Source organism: Natator depressus, chromosome 7 (assembly GCF_965152275.1).
Source record: "Natator depressus isolate rNatDep1 chromosome 7, rNatDep2.hap1, whole genome shotgun sequence".
Classification (NCBI taxonomy): Eukaryota; Metazoa; Chordata; order Testudines; family Cheloniidae; genus Natator; species Natator depressus.
Window position 1 is genome coordinate 111,596,896 of NC_134240.1, and position 15,659 is coordinate 111,612,554.

At 42.7% G+C, this 15,659-nt stretch overlaps 1 protein-coding gene across 8 annotated transcripts in view; it reads left to right on the top strand.

The window, feature by feature from the left end:
- Positions 1-15,659, top strand: part of ABLIM1 (actin binding LIM protein 1) — a 311,243-nt gene that overhangs the window by 135,104 nt on the left and 160,480 nt on the right. For all 8 annotated transcript variants that reach the window (XM_074959284.1, XM_074959287.1, XM_074959282.1 and 5 more), the window contains exon 2: positions 10-144. In XM_074959284.1, coding sequence (XP_074815385.1) covers positions 10-144 — 135 coding nt within the window. The remainder of the gene's footprint in view (positions 1-9; positions 145-15,659) is intronic.

Sequence of the window (15,659 nt, forward strand, 5' to 3'; positions counted from 1 at the left end):
TTTTTACAGTGGCCCATTCCCAAGAACCTCACCACTCCACTGAGAAGCCTGTCATCCACTGCCATAAATGTGAGGAGCCATGTAAAGGCGAAGTGCTCCGTGTCCAGTCCAAGCATTTTCACATCAAATGCTTCACCTGCAAAGGTAGCGAATTCACATTCGTTTGGCGTAAATGAATTAATACATGTGAATGGTTCAAACCAGTTTGTCTTGAGTTGATTGTGAGGGATTAACTCTGGATATTGCCATTGGCAACAGCTGTGGACAGAGATGGATTCAATCAGAAGACATCTGTATTTCTCAAAATACATAGTCCCAGAACTTGTGGGTGGGGAAGGTGGAGGATGAATGGAGAGCTGGCTGAATCATAAGTGTAAGAGAATCCAGCTGAATGGCACCAAAAACAACCAAATTCTCTATGCAAACATTTATGTATTCAGGCCTTTTAAAAAAACCGATGACACTAACAACCAGTTACTCTGTTCTTATTACTACTGGATCCAGTAATTGCCATTATAGGACTGCCATCAACTAAAAAAAAAAAAAGTCACTCTGCATGTTTATATTAGTTACCATCATTTTTTTCACAAGTAATAAGATTACTGTAACTGAAAGTTGAAGCTTTTGTAGGTAGTCATGTTTCTCCTGTTCGTCAGTTAAGACCATGATCAGAACCTGCCTAGATTGGGATCTTAGTCAATTGCCCCTGTTTGTGTGGGAAACAGAAGAACATTAACAGCTGTTAGGAGCACCTGAAACTACTTCTAAATCATTTTAAAGAAGTGACTGGATTTTAGGCTGATCGCGTCCCTGTGGGATTGCGAATGTTTATAATGTACTGCATGACACAATGGAAGGGAAAACTGTCAGGAAACAGAAGTGGCCATATTCTAAGGGCTCATTATTATAAACAGCAAGGGGAAAAATAGACATGTTTTTGAAAAAAAAAATTTGGCGGGGGGATCATATCGCCTCCTTTGACATTGCACAAAACATGGATTTCATGCAAGACTCTTGTGTGCATTTGATAGTATTGTAAATCATGGTGGTTCTTCAACTGATGGTCCCTGTGTGTATTCCGCACATGGGTACGCATGTGCATCATACACTGAGTTGGGAAACTTTTAGTAACCTATGTCTGGTCTGACATGCATAGTTTGTCTTCTCATGCTCTGGACCAAGAGTATAAAGGGCCGTGTGGACTGATACCTCCCCAGTTCCTTCTTACCGCCACATGATCTGAGTTGGAATCCTGTGTCACTTCAATCTTCCTTTACTTGAATACCTGTAAATATAATTTATAGGGCTGTCAAGCAATTAAAAAAATTAATTGTGATTAATCATGTAATTAATTGCATTGTTAAAGAATAATAGAATACAATTTATTTAAATATTTTTGGATGTTTTCTACATTTTCATATATATTGATTTCAGTTACCACACAGAATACAAAGTGTACAGTGCTCACTTTATATTATTTTTATGACAAATGTTTGCACAGTAAAAAACAAAAGAAATAGTATTTTTCAATTCACCTAATACAAATAATGTTGTACAATCTCTTTATCATGAAAGTTGAACTTACAAATGTAGAATTATGTAAAAAACAAAAACAAAACAAACCTGCACTCAAAAATAAAACAATGTAAGACATTAGAGCCTACAAGTCCACTCAGTCCTACTTCTTGTTCAGCCAATTGCTCAGACAGACAAGTTTGTTTACATTTGCAGGAGACAATGCTGCCTGCTTCTTATTTACAGTGTCGCCTGAAAGTGACAACAGGTGTTTTCATGGCACTGTTGTAGCTGGTGTCACAAAATGTTTACGTGTCAGATGTGCTAAACATTCATATGTCCCTTCATGCTTCAACCACCCTTCCAGAGGACATGCATCCATGTCAATGATGGGTTCTGCTCGATAATGATCCAAAGCAGTGCGGACCAACGCATGTTCATTTTCATCATTCTGAGTCAGATGCCACTAGCAGAAGGTTGATTTTTTTAGGGGGGGGGGAGGGGGGTTTCAGTTCTGTAGTTTCTGCAGTGGAGTGTTGCTCTTTTAAGTCTTCTGAAAACATGCTCCACACCTCGTCCCTCTCAGATTTTGGAAGGCTCTTCAGATTCTTAAACCTTGGGTCGAGTGCTGTAGCTATCTTTAGAAATCTCACATTGGTATCTTCTTTGCGTTTTGTCAAATCTGCAGTGAAAGCGTTCTTAAAACGAACAGCATGTGCAGGGTCATCATCCGAGACTGCTATGACGTTGCACTCCATATGATTTTATGAAAATATGCTAATGAGTGTGAATATAATGTAACTGGAATATGCTTCATGCAAAAGCCCTCTTGCAAGGTATCATTTCAAAGCTTATAATCTACTGAGTGTGGTCATCCAATTTGTATAAGTGTATCATTCTTGTATCTGAAACTATAAATATGAAATATAACTCTGAGGTCCTATTGTAATTATGCAAAGTGTGGGCCATTAATGGTGGCTTGGATCTTGATGGCTCCCACTAACCAGAGCCATTTACAACCAATTGTCCTGTTTACTTGTAAGTCTTCCTATATCCATGTGTGCTGGCAAGTAGGTAATGAAGTCTTACAGTGACATGTGATCAAGTCACCTGGACTGGAATCCATCTTTAATCTGGTGCTTTTCCATTTATAAGGAGGAGTGGGAACCCAGAGTGGTTGCACCTTGTGCAAAAGCTATATTAGGGGGTGGAACAGAGCAAAGGGGGCTGCAGTCATGAAAAATCCCCTTGCTACCACCTGAGCTGGAACAAAGACTGTACCAGGGAAAAGGATTGGGCCCAGACTAGGAAGGCGTCCAGTCTGTGAAAGAAGTTCATTGAAACATCTCTGAGGGTGAGATTTTATCTGTATTCAGTTTTCTACTGTATTAGGCTTAGACTTGTGTGTGTTGTTTTTATTTTTCTTGGTAATTTAATTTGTTCTGTCTGGGAACCACTTAAATCCTACTTTCTGTATTTAATAAAATCACTTTTTACTTATTAATTGACCCAGAGTAAGTATTAATACCGGGGAGGGGGGCAAACAGCTGTGCATCTCTCTTTCTGTGTTATAGAGGGCGAACAATTTGAGTTTACCCTGTATAAGCTTTATACAAGGTAAAACAGATTTATTTGGGGTTTGGACCCCATTGGGAACTGGGCATCTGAGTGCTGAAGACAGGAGCACTTCTTCAGCTGTTTTCAGTTAAGTCTGTAGCTTGTAAGGGAACGTGGTTCAGACTTGGATCTGTTTGCACAGCAGGCAAGTGTGTATGGCTCAAACAAGGCAAGATATTGAAGTCCCAAGCTGGCAGGGAAAACGGGCTCAGAGGTAGTCTAGGCACATCAGGTGGCAGTCCCAAAGGGGTTTCTGTGATCCAACCAGTCACAACTGCTATAACATGACCTATAGCACAACTGCTATAACATATATTGCAGAATGCAGGTAAAACACAGAACAGGAGACACACAATTCTCCCCCAAGGAGTTCAGTCACAAATTTAATTCACGCATTTTTTTAAACAAGTATCATCAGCATGGAAGCATGTCCTCTGGAATGGTGGCCGAAATGAATGTTTAGCATATCTGGCACGTCTTGCAATGCCAGCTACAAAAGTGCCATGCATATGCCTGTTCTCACTTTGAGGTGACATTGTAAATAAGAAGTGGGCAGCATTATGTCCCATAAATGTAAACAAACTTGATTTGTCTTAGCAATTGGCTGAACAAGAAGTAGGACTGGATGGACTTGTAGGCTCTGAAGTTTTACATTGTTTTGTTTTTTTGAGTGCAGTTATGTAACAAAAAAAAATCTACATTTGTAAATTCCACTTTCATGATTAAAAGATTGCACTACAGTATTGTATGAGGTGAATTGAAAAGTACCGTGTATTTTGTTTGTTATTTTTTATTACAAATATTTACACTGTAAAATGATAAAGTCAGCACTGTACACTTTGTATTCTATATTGTAAATGAAATCAATATATTTGAAAATGTAGAAAAACATCCAAAAATATTTAATCAATTTCAATTGGTACTCTATTGTTGAACAGTGAGATTAAAAGTGTGATTAAACACGATTCATTTTTTTAATTGCGATTAATTTTTTTGAGTAAATCGCATAAGTTAACTGTGATTAATTGACAGCCCCAATAATTTGTAAATAGTGTTAGTATTTTTAGTAGATGAGACATGGTGTTTGCAGTGTTTTTACATTAGATTAGTTCTCCCCGCCCTGGGAAGCTATTCTCTGCAGAGGGACTGTGCTAAGAGTCCTAGCATTCAAGAACTATCTCTTGTCCCTTTCTTTCTCCCTGATGAACACTACTGCTGCCTTTATTGCCTCGGTGAGGCTCACATCGTCACCAAGTGCAGTATCTGCTGATCCTTCCCTTCCCGAACTCATGAGGGACGAGAACTCTGTCTATGGCTGCCCTTCATGGAGCAGGCTGAGACCCCATTCAGATCCGTATAGTGGCCTCAGACTGCAAACAGTGCCCCTCTAAACACGAGCTCTGGAGCACAGGCTAAAACTCTTAAGCCTAAGAAACTCTCATGAAACTAGGGATTGTGAGTATAGGCATAAGGATATATTCCCCATCCAGATCTGCCTCTAAGTAAAAAAAAACATCCTTCTCCATCTTGGGCCAAGTCAGGTGAGTTTTCGTGTGTGGGTCCTAAGGAGTTAGGTTCTCATAATCCTGCTGTTTAAGAAGAAAAGGAGAGAAGGAAGAAAGATCTGATAATAATTTTAGCTCTGTCCCACAAACCAAAAAAACTGTATTTATCTGCGAGCTGCATGCTTTGTTAGTTCCAATGTAGTCTATGTGGGATCCTCCAAATACTAGACCATCAGACACCCTGGATTTGCTGGCCTCCCTCCTCAGGGGCTCCCCAAATGCCAGGAAAGACCGAAACTTTTACCTCATCAAAGAATATTTTCACTTTGTTCTACTTCCAATCTCCTCTTCTGTTGGTCCCAGCTCTTCTTAGAGACACTCCCACACCCAAAGAGAGCACCACAAGAAGAAGAGGATCCTCTCCTACCACTTGGAACATCCTCCTACCAGTACCACAGGCACTGCTGGTAGGGCAGAAGCTGATTATTTCATCAAGTGAATCTGATGCTCCAAATGAATCTTCCCATGTGAGGGAAACAAGCCGGGATAGAACCCACACGAGGTATTGGAACCTTCCACCTCCTTTGGAATATGACTCCCCACAGCCAATTGGTATACTGTGCTTTGGAGGTGTCTTTCCTCCCCCCCCCCCCCCCCCGGCCAATCCTGCCTCCTGGACTCTGTAGGATCCATACAGCAGATGTCCTGGATCTGTGCAAGAATCACACCCACCCTCCCTCTCCCTGTTGATATTAACTGGCTCCATCAAAGTTTACAGAAGAAGAAGTTGAGCCGGATCCACCAGTCCTGCCAGTTCTAATAGGTTTGTCATCCTCCACACCTGATGATCACAGGTGGTATCAGGAACTGTTACAGAGGATAGCAACCAAGCTCCAGATACCTCTCAAAGGTCCAGGACACACACACGATCTATTGGACGTCCTCCAGCTCTCTGGCCCTTCTAGGGTGGCCCTTCAAATCAACTAAGCTGTTTTGGAGCCTGCCACATCTTTGAGAAATGCTTGCCTCTTCTGTCAACTAAAGGGATGGAGTTTAGAACCCAACTCCTTCGAGGGACAAGCAGCTAAAGAAAGATCCAGGACCCAGCATTCTAAGACTCCATACGCACTTTTACAAGATATTATGCGTGGGTCCTGACTTCTTCTGTAGGTACAGCTGTGGGGACAGCAGTACTGCAGCCAGCAATACCATCTTCAAGATGTGTGGTCTCTATCTGTATTCCAATACCCTCCCTCCATCCCTTCTGCTGTGGATCATGACCAGATTTGTGGAAATGTAGCCTTTTATTTTATTTAAAATGAATTTAGTAATGTTGTATTACACCACTATGTGTTCAGCTCTAGTGCCTAGTTTCAAACTCAACAGAGTGAAAGTCACCTCTGCTACTTGCTTCAGAGTTAATCTCTAGGAAAACAAAAGACCAAGGATAGTGACCACACATACATTCACAAGTACAAGGTCTAGTCTATTTTACACCTTTTATTAAAGTTACAATTAAAGTTATGTATCGGGGGAAGCTGTGTTAGTCTGTATCCACAAAAACAACAAGGAGTCCGGTGGCACCTTAAAGACTAACAGATTTATTTGATCATAAGCTTTCGTGGGTAAAAACCTCACTTCTTCAGATGCATGGAGTGAAAGTTACAGATGCAGACATAAATATACTGACACATGAAGAGAAGGGAGTGACCTCACAAGTGGAGAGCCAGTGTTGACAGGGCCAATTCGATCAGGGTGGATGTAGTCCACTCCCAACAATAGATGAGGAGGTGTCAATTCCAGGAGAGGCAAAGCTGCTTCTGTAATTCCTTTTCCTTCGTAAAAGAATAAATGGACACAAATTGGACATCAGGAATGGTAACACACAAAAGCCAGTGGGAGACCCTTCATCTTCCTGGACATTCTATAACAGATTTGGAAGTAGCTATACTTGAACAAAAAAACTTCAGAAACAGACTTCAAAGAGAAACAGCAGAACTAAAATTCATTTGCAAATTGAACACCATTAATTTGGGCTTGAATCGGGACTGGGAGTGGCTGGCTCATTACAGAAGCAGCTTTGCCTCTCCTGGAATTGACACCTATTGCTGGGAGTGGACTACATCCACCCTGATCGAATTGGCCCTGTCAACACTGGTTCTCCACTTCTGAGGTAACTCCCTTCTCTTCGTGTGTCAGTATATTTATGTCTGCATCTGTAACTTTCACTCCATGCATCTGAAGAAGTGAGGTTTTTACCTACGAAAGCTTATGATCAAATAAATCTGTTACTCTTTAAGGTGCCACCGGACTCCTTGTTGTTTTAATTAAAGTTATGATTACCCAAGAACACAGAAATCCTACAAAGACCAATGCACAAGTAACAAATATAGTTATACTCACATTTTTAATGATATTCTAGGGTCTGATGGCTGCCTTGCCAATTGAGCATCAGTAGAGGGATGCTTCCTTCTGGAGCTTTCCTGAAAAGAACTCATTTGACCCAATTTGGGAGCCCTCTTTTATCTTGTAATTCTGACTATACCTACTACTCTGCACATGTGTAGGAAGGTGTCCACCTTTTTTTTCTTATTTGTATTGCCCCTCAAGAATATTGGGGTACCCTGTTTTATAACAGTAAAGCTGTCTTAGACTGCTAAATATTAGAATAGCATGTCTCCTTAATACAATGACACTCTGGTGTCTGCTGAAACACACAAATACCGTAAACATAAATATTTTTTCTTTAGGAAAAAAATCTCTGAAAGTTAAATTAAACTATAATACTGAATCTTAAAATTGATGTGGGTACTCAAATTGCACTGTAAACTAATAGCCCAGGAACACTTAAAAATAAGCTGGAAAGACTTTCTGCTATATGATCCCATAATTCAGCCTATTGGATACACTCATTACTGCTTGTTGTTGTTTTGTCCTTTAATACTGAAATAATGATTATGGTGGTAGAGCTCTTTCTCCGCCTCGGTGGGTAGTGCGCTTTCTCTTAGTGGTGGGCTGGGGGATTCCTCTCTCCCTGGGAATTTCCCCACGCCCCTGGGTTCACTGCCCCCATGTTGTCTGGTCAGGGGTTTCTCCCGGCCTCCCTGACGGGAGCGGGAGGGGAGCCTCTTTAGTCTCTGGTATCTCCTCTGGTGTAGTGGTGGCAGGCCAAGCACCCACTTCTGGCTCTCCCCTCTGGTGGGGTCTCTTCTCCCCAAACCTCTGGGGCCTGGAAGGGCTGTACGCTCTGTTGGGCAGGGTTTCCCCTGCTCTTCACCTCTGTATCTGTGAGATCTGTCTCTGGCATTTGTCAGTGTCTGCACTGTCAGGATCTTCAGTAGCACGCCTGCTCCCCACAGTTCCTATTGAGTGCGCCTATCTGACTGGAGGGGAGGTTTTTAACAGGTTCTGGTAAGGCCTTCATTGGCCCCAGGTGTCCTAATTAACCTGGAGTAACCCCTGTTCAATTACCAGGGGAAAAGGGATCTGCTTATCCTGGGGCTAATACACCTGCCACCAGGGTTCTCTGCTCGGTGTCCCCTTTAGGTTCTCTCTTTTTTGACCCTTTGACTTTCACACCTGCCCTTGTTTTTCTTTTTTGTTTTCCCCCATAATCAGTTGGGTTCCCGAGCTCAATGGATCCTCCCCAAAGGCTGGGGGAGGGTCATTTAGCTGGGGGAGCCCACCCACTTCCCGTGGAATTTTCAATAGGACCACTCTTCCACTGCTCCCTGGCGCTGCTGTATCACACTATATAGCCTCTTTTTGAAAACCTCCAATGAAGGAGATTCCATGACTTCCCTAAGCAGTTTGTTCCATTGTCCTACTTTTCTTACAGTTAAGACATTTTTGCTGAGATTCAATCTAATCTGTATTTTTAACCCATTGCCTCTTGTCCCGTCCAATTTGGCAAAAGAGAACCATTTTCTCCATTTTTTTTTTTTTTTATGGCAGCCTTTCAAGTATTTGAAGACTGCTGTCATGTCCTCTCCTTAATCTGCTCTTGTCCAAACAAAACATCACTCTATAGCCATCTGGCCTGACCCTGTCACATTATATATACATATATAAACTTATTCATAACAAATTTTATTTTAAACTGTCACTTTGGGGCCAAAGCCATCCAATGTTTCTTGTACAATCAATCAATATAGGGAAAACTTCGGAATTCCAACTTAGATTCCCTTCTGGCATCCAAAACCTCATATAGCTCTGTGACTGACTAAAAGTGGATAGTGCTACTTCCCAAGCATTTGGTCATGCCCTGAAAATGTTGGATTTGACCCTCTTTGGTTTGTGTGTCTTGGTGAACCATTTTTGGTATTGTTAGTGTAATCCATACAAGAAAGACTGTTATAGGCAGGCAATAAAGACAGCAGCCTAACATTTATTCCAGTACCACATTCTAAGCTCACAGGAGACATAAGGGGCCTGATTCTTCACTATGTCACTCTAGCTTTACACAGGTGTAACTCTAATTGGGTCAGTGTGGCTGCACTGGCATAAAACTGGAATGACGTAGGGATGAATCAGGCCCAAGGACTTCAGAGAATTTTGTCAGGAAAGTATCTTAAGCATTATAAAATACTTGCAGGTCGTCTTAGTCATTTACATCCTACATGGTTTTCCCCAGAGAGACACTTTTTTGCTTCGACTGAGTACTGTCTTAGTATTTGAAGAGCTATTAGCTCAGTGGTGATTTGTTTAGCATGTTGCTAATTCAGCTTGTAGTTAAGGGTGTAGTTGAAATCCCTGCTACTCACATGTTACTCTTCAGAACAGATTCCTGCTTAGTGACCAACAAACCGTAGTACATCAAGGAAAAGTCCAGACAGGCTGACATCTATAATGCACTGCTGCAACCCCACATTGAGGGACTGGAGCATCTCTGAATTCACAAGTGTGCTGTGTGGTGACACTCAAGTGGCTCTAAATCACCCTAAACCAAAGCCTACTGAAATCCAGTGGAAAGGCTCCCTTTCTTTTCACTAGGCTTGATGTTTCTGCAATGGACTGAGTGCATATGTACAGGCACTCCAGTCATCACTGGAGATAAAGTCAGTGACACTTAACACACCAATACCCCAACTCTACCACACCTCCCAAAAGATAATTCTGTTAGTAAGTAGTAGACTATTATAGAATCATAGAATATCAGGGTTGGAAGGGACCTCAGGAGGTCATCTAGTCCAACCCCCTGCTCAAAGCAGGACCAATCCCCAATTTTTGCCCCAGATCCCTAAATGCCCCCCACAAGGATTGAGCTCAATCCTGGGTTTAGCAGGCCAATGCTCAAACCACTGAGCTATCCCTCTCTACCCCAGATACCACAGCCAACCACAGGGTTGATATGATGAAAATTATTACGCCAGTGTATATTCTTCTAGGGAGTGTGCAGACCAAGTCTATACTGAAGAGATTATTTCAATTTTTACTTTAAGAATCTAAACAACTGTATTCAGATATTCTGCATATACCCAGTATGTACTGTAGTAGTGGCTTTTCAGAAGTGCCTCAGCCTCTGTTTTTCAGCCTGCGTTTTTGCACTTGCAGATATTTGTAGGGGCTATTTTGAAGGTGCAAATTAATTGCAGGTGTATTTTTTAATGTTACAACACATTGCAAAGCACAATCAGATACTTAAATGCAGGTGCATCTTGCAGAACTGAGACATCTATCTGTTGCGTGTGCACACAAAGCAACTGAAAGTTTTTGGATGTTGATAAATGTGTGTAAAATCTGAAGCCAGTTCTGAAAATCAACCCCCAGATAATCTGTATCCGTAGATATCCATGCTCTTTCCTTCTCCTTCTCCCTCTCTCTTATATAGGATCTACATATAGGAATAAATAAGCACCTCTGAGGCTTGTTTGGGAACACCATAGCCAAACACAGTTTTCAGAAGGAGAATGCAAAGAGAACATTATTTATTCTTCTTCTCTGCCTCTTGCGTACATTAATAGTTAATCGTTAGATGTCTTCCTTTCAGTTAGATGTTGCCTTTTAAATTGTCATTCCGCGAGGGAAGGGGATGGCTGGGGGATGTTTGTGGAGAGCTGTGAGTAAGTCTTTGCAACAGAAGTGTAACTAAAACTTTTTGTCTATTAGCTGTTGATGGATGAAAATGATTTCTTGCAGTGAACAACTTTGCCTGAATTGCAGCCTTCTGCTGCTCCCCCACCCCCTTTTTTTTTTTTTGTCACTTCCATCCCGTAGTTTGTGTGGGAATACGTAGGACAGAGTTGAGTCATGCTCTCAATGGCCACCATGGCTATCCACGGGTCTGGTAGGGTAACATACATATATTGTGTGTTACAGTTACTGGGTTTTTAATAACAATACTTAGCTCTTTATATAGTGCTTTATATTTTCAAAGCACTGTGCAACAGTAGCTGATTGGTCCTCAGAATGTTCTTCCATGTAGGCAAGTAGTATCCTCACTTTACAAATGGGGAAACTGGCGCAGAAGGTGTTCCAGGGACAGGCTGTGAATCCTATACTTTGTGATAGCTCCTCACAGGACTAGTCAGTCGGGTATTCGTGTGAGTAGCAGCTCATCGGCAGGAGTCCGGCCTTCAAGTTCTGATCCAAACTGATTTGCCAAAGACCCCATATTGATTCAGAGCCAGGAGTAGAACTCAGGAATTGCTTCCTCTGCTCAATGCATTGAACTGTATTGGTACCTCGTTTGGATCTGTTTTTTCTTTTCGGTCTTTACACGTCTAGTATACACTGGCTGCACTCTTTGGTTTGTACGGTTAATAGCATACAGATTTTTGTAACTTGGATGATAACTGGCCTGACCATAGCTGTTGCTTATGAAGATATTCCTAAGCTGCTGACAGTTTAATCTTCTGTAATATGATCTTCACTGCTTTAACCAATGTTACCCGGCAAAGAGCAAGGCTGAAGAAACTTGTGTTTGTCTTGAGGTGTGAAGCTGCGCTTTTATCATTCTTGTGTTCAGTGAATTTCGGGCGAGTGAAAGGTGACAGGCAGAGAGCCCTTAAGACAGAGCCCTTTGTTTACCCACAGGATGAGATGGCAGTATACAGCTTCATCGGGCTGCACTGCTAACAGGCCACAGCTCTGACCTGGAGGGACCACTGCTAAGTGTGAGGGAGGACTTCACTCTCCATTGCCCCTTCAATCCTTGGTCTCCTGGTTTAGACCAGTCAACAAGATTGTGTGTTTGTTTGGAATTTCTGGTCCTCCAAGAACTAGGCTGAAACCACTAGCTCCCTTCCTGTAGAGATGCAGATCTGGTTCGTTGTTAAGCCTTCATATTTTAACCAAGGCCACCTTTTTCTGATAACTAGTGACGGATACCATATGTGTATGACCATATGGTCCACACAAATGGGATGCAGCTGTTCAAGGAAGTTTCAGGCTTGTTTTCCTCTTAATTTAGTTTGGTTTTTAATTTGGCCTGAAATCTTCTTTACAGAGGCTTGACTTTGACACCCTGAATCCAGAGTACACAGTTAGCTAACATAAGTGACTCCTTGTGATGGGGACAGGACTCCTCAGCTACAGGCATCTTAGTTGTCTTATTCCACTCAGCATATTGGCTTAGACTCCAGGCCTTTTGTTGCAACGAGAGACCCATACGAATGTTCAGACTGTTATCCTGCCCATCAGAAACATTTGAACTTTTATGTGCTAGCATAGTAGGGATACAGAAGGATTCCACTTTCCTCCATAGAACAATCCCACTAGTGGTGTTGGAGTTAAAACAGTGGCTAGGAACAAGGCATCTGTGGGACTAAGTCATCACATGTAATTTTTCTGTGTGCTTGGTTTCCATTCCGGTCCTTAGCCATTTGTCTTCTGTTAACTATATGTGCTATGCCATAGTGTATTGTTCTGGGCCACTGAAATTGGGGATGTTGGGCGTAAGCTTCATTTAAGATGGATATAAGAAGCCACTAAACTCCCTTATGAAACCAGGTAGCTGAAACAGTCGGGGGCCTCCAATCAAATCATAGGCACGTGTCACCGTTCAAAACAAAGGCACATGTGAAGCCACTCAGAAACTTGAGCTACATGAGTGGAGGGACTTCTGTGAGTAGTATATGAGTGTGGGGAGAGGGGGAATGAGAGTGAGAAGGAGAAGAAAAGACCAGCACACAAGGCAGAAGGAAGCATGAGAGACAGTCCGAACAAGTACTGGGAATGTGGCCCTGAGGAAAGTTGAGAGCTTTCAGGGTAGTGCTGATGGAAAAGGTGCTTGGCAAGGGCAGCAGGTATAATAGGCCAGGGGAGGCTAAGCCTCCCCTGGTGCAGCTGCTGTTGACCTGCCGCCAGACGCCTGGGCCATGGTGTCCCCGCCTGTGATCCGCCTCTTCCCCGAGGCACCCACTGCTGTCTGGTGAGTTCCTCCTCCCCTCCTCCACCCCATTCTCCAGAGGTCCTTGCCACCTGCCGCATCCCTCCTCTCCTCCACCTCCTCCCCCACAAGGGCCCCATTGCCTGCCGCATCCCTCTTCCCTCCACACCCTCCCCCATAAGGCCGCCCGCTGCGTCCCTCCTCACCCCCTTCTACCTGGAAGCCAGGGGTGGGCTCAGCTCCGGCCGGCAGCCCAGGGCAGGGCTTGGGCCAGCCAGTGGCTCGGGGCTTGGGCTGGCAAGGGGGGTAGAAGAAGTGGGATAGGGGCAGGACCTTGGGCATTAAGGCTGGGGGACTAGCCTCCCGAAGCGGGGGTTTCACCCCCCGCCTGTGGCTCTTGGAACTGAGAACATAGATGCTCTCTTGGTTGATTTTCCTGTGTTCAAGAAAATAGGACATTGTTACAACCCGATTTAGTTACAAAGAAACACTTGACTCCATCACCAGTTTCTCCTCCTAACAGAAACAACCTTCAACACCCTGAATTTGGCTGAGCACTCCTATCAGAAGCGGTAACAGTATTACTGTGTCATCTCGGTTTGCACTGGCATGCTCATATGGTAGCTTGTCATACATGAAGGTGATATTAGTTATGCTGTAGGGACAAGTATAAAAAGTAAGAATCCCACTAGACTTTGAATGTGCTACCTTATGGGCAGTGTTGGTTTCACTGTGAATTTATCAAGGGAGAATCGCGAATTTCTGTTTTTTCCTGAGTCACGAATAAAATTCAATGTTTCAATGCAGTCTCTCATGGAAAAAACACATTCTCCACCATGGGTATTCTCAGAGCAATATATTCCCTACCGACATGCCCATGCCCTCTCTGCTCCCCACTGGTGTAGATGTATATTTCCAGAATGCTAGTTTTCAAGGTAGGGCTGTGAGTCTTTCTTTATACCCAGCTATCATTAAAACTTCTTGACGGTGGTGATAAGCACCTCTGCGGAGTGCTGTGCTCCTTTAGCCCAGAGAGGCAGCCAGCTGCTATTTCATCCCGGTTTAGAACCATATGTGTACATCTCTCTTCTCCCATCACTGCGTGGTCCGGATGGCTAGTTCTATTTATGGCTCAAGTTAAGAGCTGATAAAGAAGTGGAGAGCTAGAAATGGTGTCGTTTATCCCCAAGGAGGTGAGCTCTGCCTGCATGATGATATGCACGGAATCTTAGTCACTCAGCAGCTGACTCAAACCCAGAGTTAAGATGAGAATGACGGACAGACATATTGAGAGGGACGAAAGGTCTTTAGCAGCACCACTCCAATATTGCTATTTTAAAGCAGCATTCTTTGACTTGCATAATAAAAAGCCATTAGCCCTGCTAGGGAATAACATAGCTCTGTGTTCCAGATGCAGAGTTAATTAAATACTGTTTTGTCTGAATATTCATCCCACACCCGAACCCCTCATTTCCAGCCCCACCCTGCAACCCTCTGCCCTAGCTCTGAGCCCCTCCCACACCCCAAACCCCTCATCCCCAGCTCCGTTGGATTGTGGGCATCAACAATTTTCTTCAACTGGGTCGCCAGAAAAAAAGTTTGAAGACCACTGCCCTAGAGCTTCCCAGTGTCAAGCACATTGATGTAGGTGCACGTCATTATGTTTGTCGCTTTGTAATTAGTAGCATAATAATGTATAAAGAGGTGCCTTCACTTCCACCCAAGTGCTTCAGTCTGAATGCAGCAATGAAATTTGTCACAGATGTGCTAAAAACGTCAGATGTTGCTCAATGGGAATTTCTGACTAATGCCCATTGTGAATTACAAGACCAAGCTGCGGTTTGGCATACTGGAAGGATTCCCCAAACATCTTGTGAGGGAAGAATAATTATTAGCTTTCATTTGTAAGGGGAAAAAATTATAAATAAGCATGAAGTAGTATTCATAATTATGAATATTAACATGCTAACTACCCTTCATGGATTAGATGTTTTTTGTGAGTAGTCAAAAGGAGCTATAACAATATTGTACTTACAGACCCCTTCATGGGATGTTTAGATCACAAGCAGATACTTCATTTCAATTATGTGATCGTTTTTGGAAACCTACATCATCTGCGATCCAAAGAGCTTGTTGTGGTTTTTTTTTTTTTTTAAATCTATGTTTAGATCTTGGGCTGCTCTGTAATCTGTTGATTTTGAACTGGATCTTTCACCCTTAAAGGGGTGGGAAGAAACTAAGGTCATGTAAGTGGACACTGTAGCAACCGCATGGAATGTGTCTTAAACTGTTAGTTCTTTGATCTGTTACCAGATGATTCAAGTGGGAGAAGATAATACTGCAAACTGAGTTCTGGAGAGGTTGTGCTATTTATAGTTCAATGGTGTCAGAGGAGAGATTTGGAATATTGTGGAATTTCATGGATTAGGCTCCACAATGCATCTGTTTAGCAACCTTCCATAATTCTACAAATAATTCTGAACCCCCTTCAAAGATCCCATGAAGTCTTACAAACTGTTTTGTGGGGGAAATAACATGACTTAGCTAATAGCATTGTAATGTAATGAACAAAATTTGCCTGTCTTAGGCCTGGTCTACGCTACACAGTTAGGTCAACATAAACTGCCTTGCATTGACCTAACTGTGGAAGTGTCTTCACTTAAATTTGGCTCCTGCTGATGCAAGTGCCTATC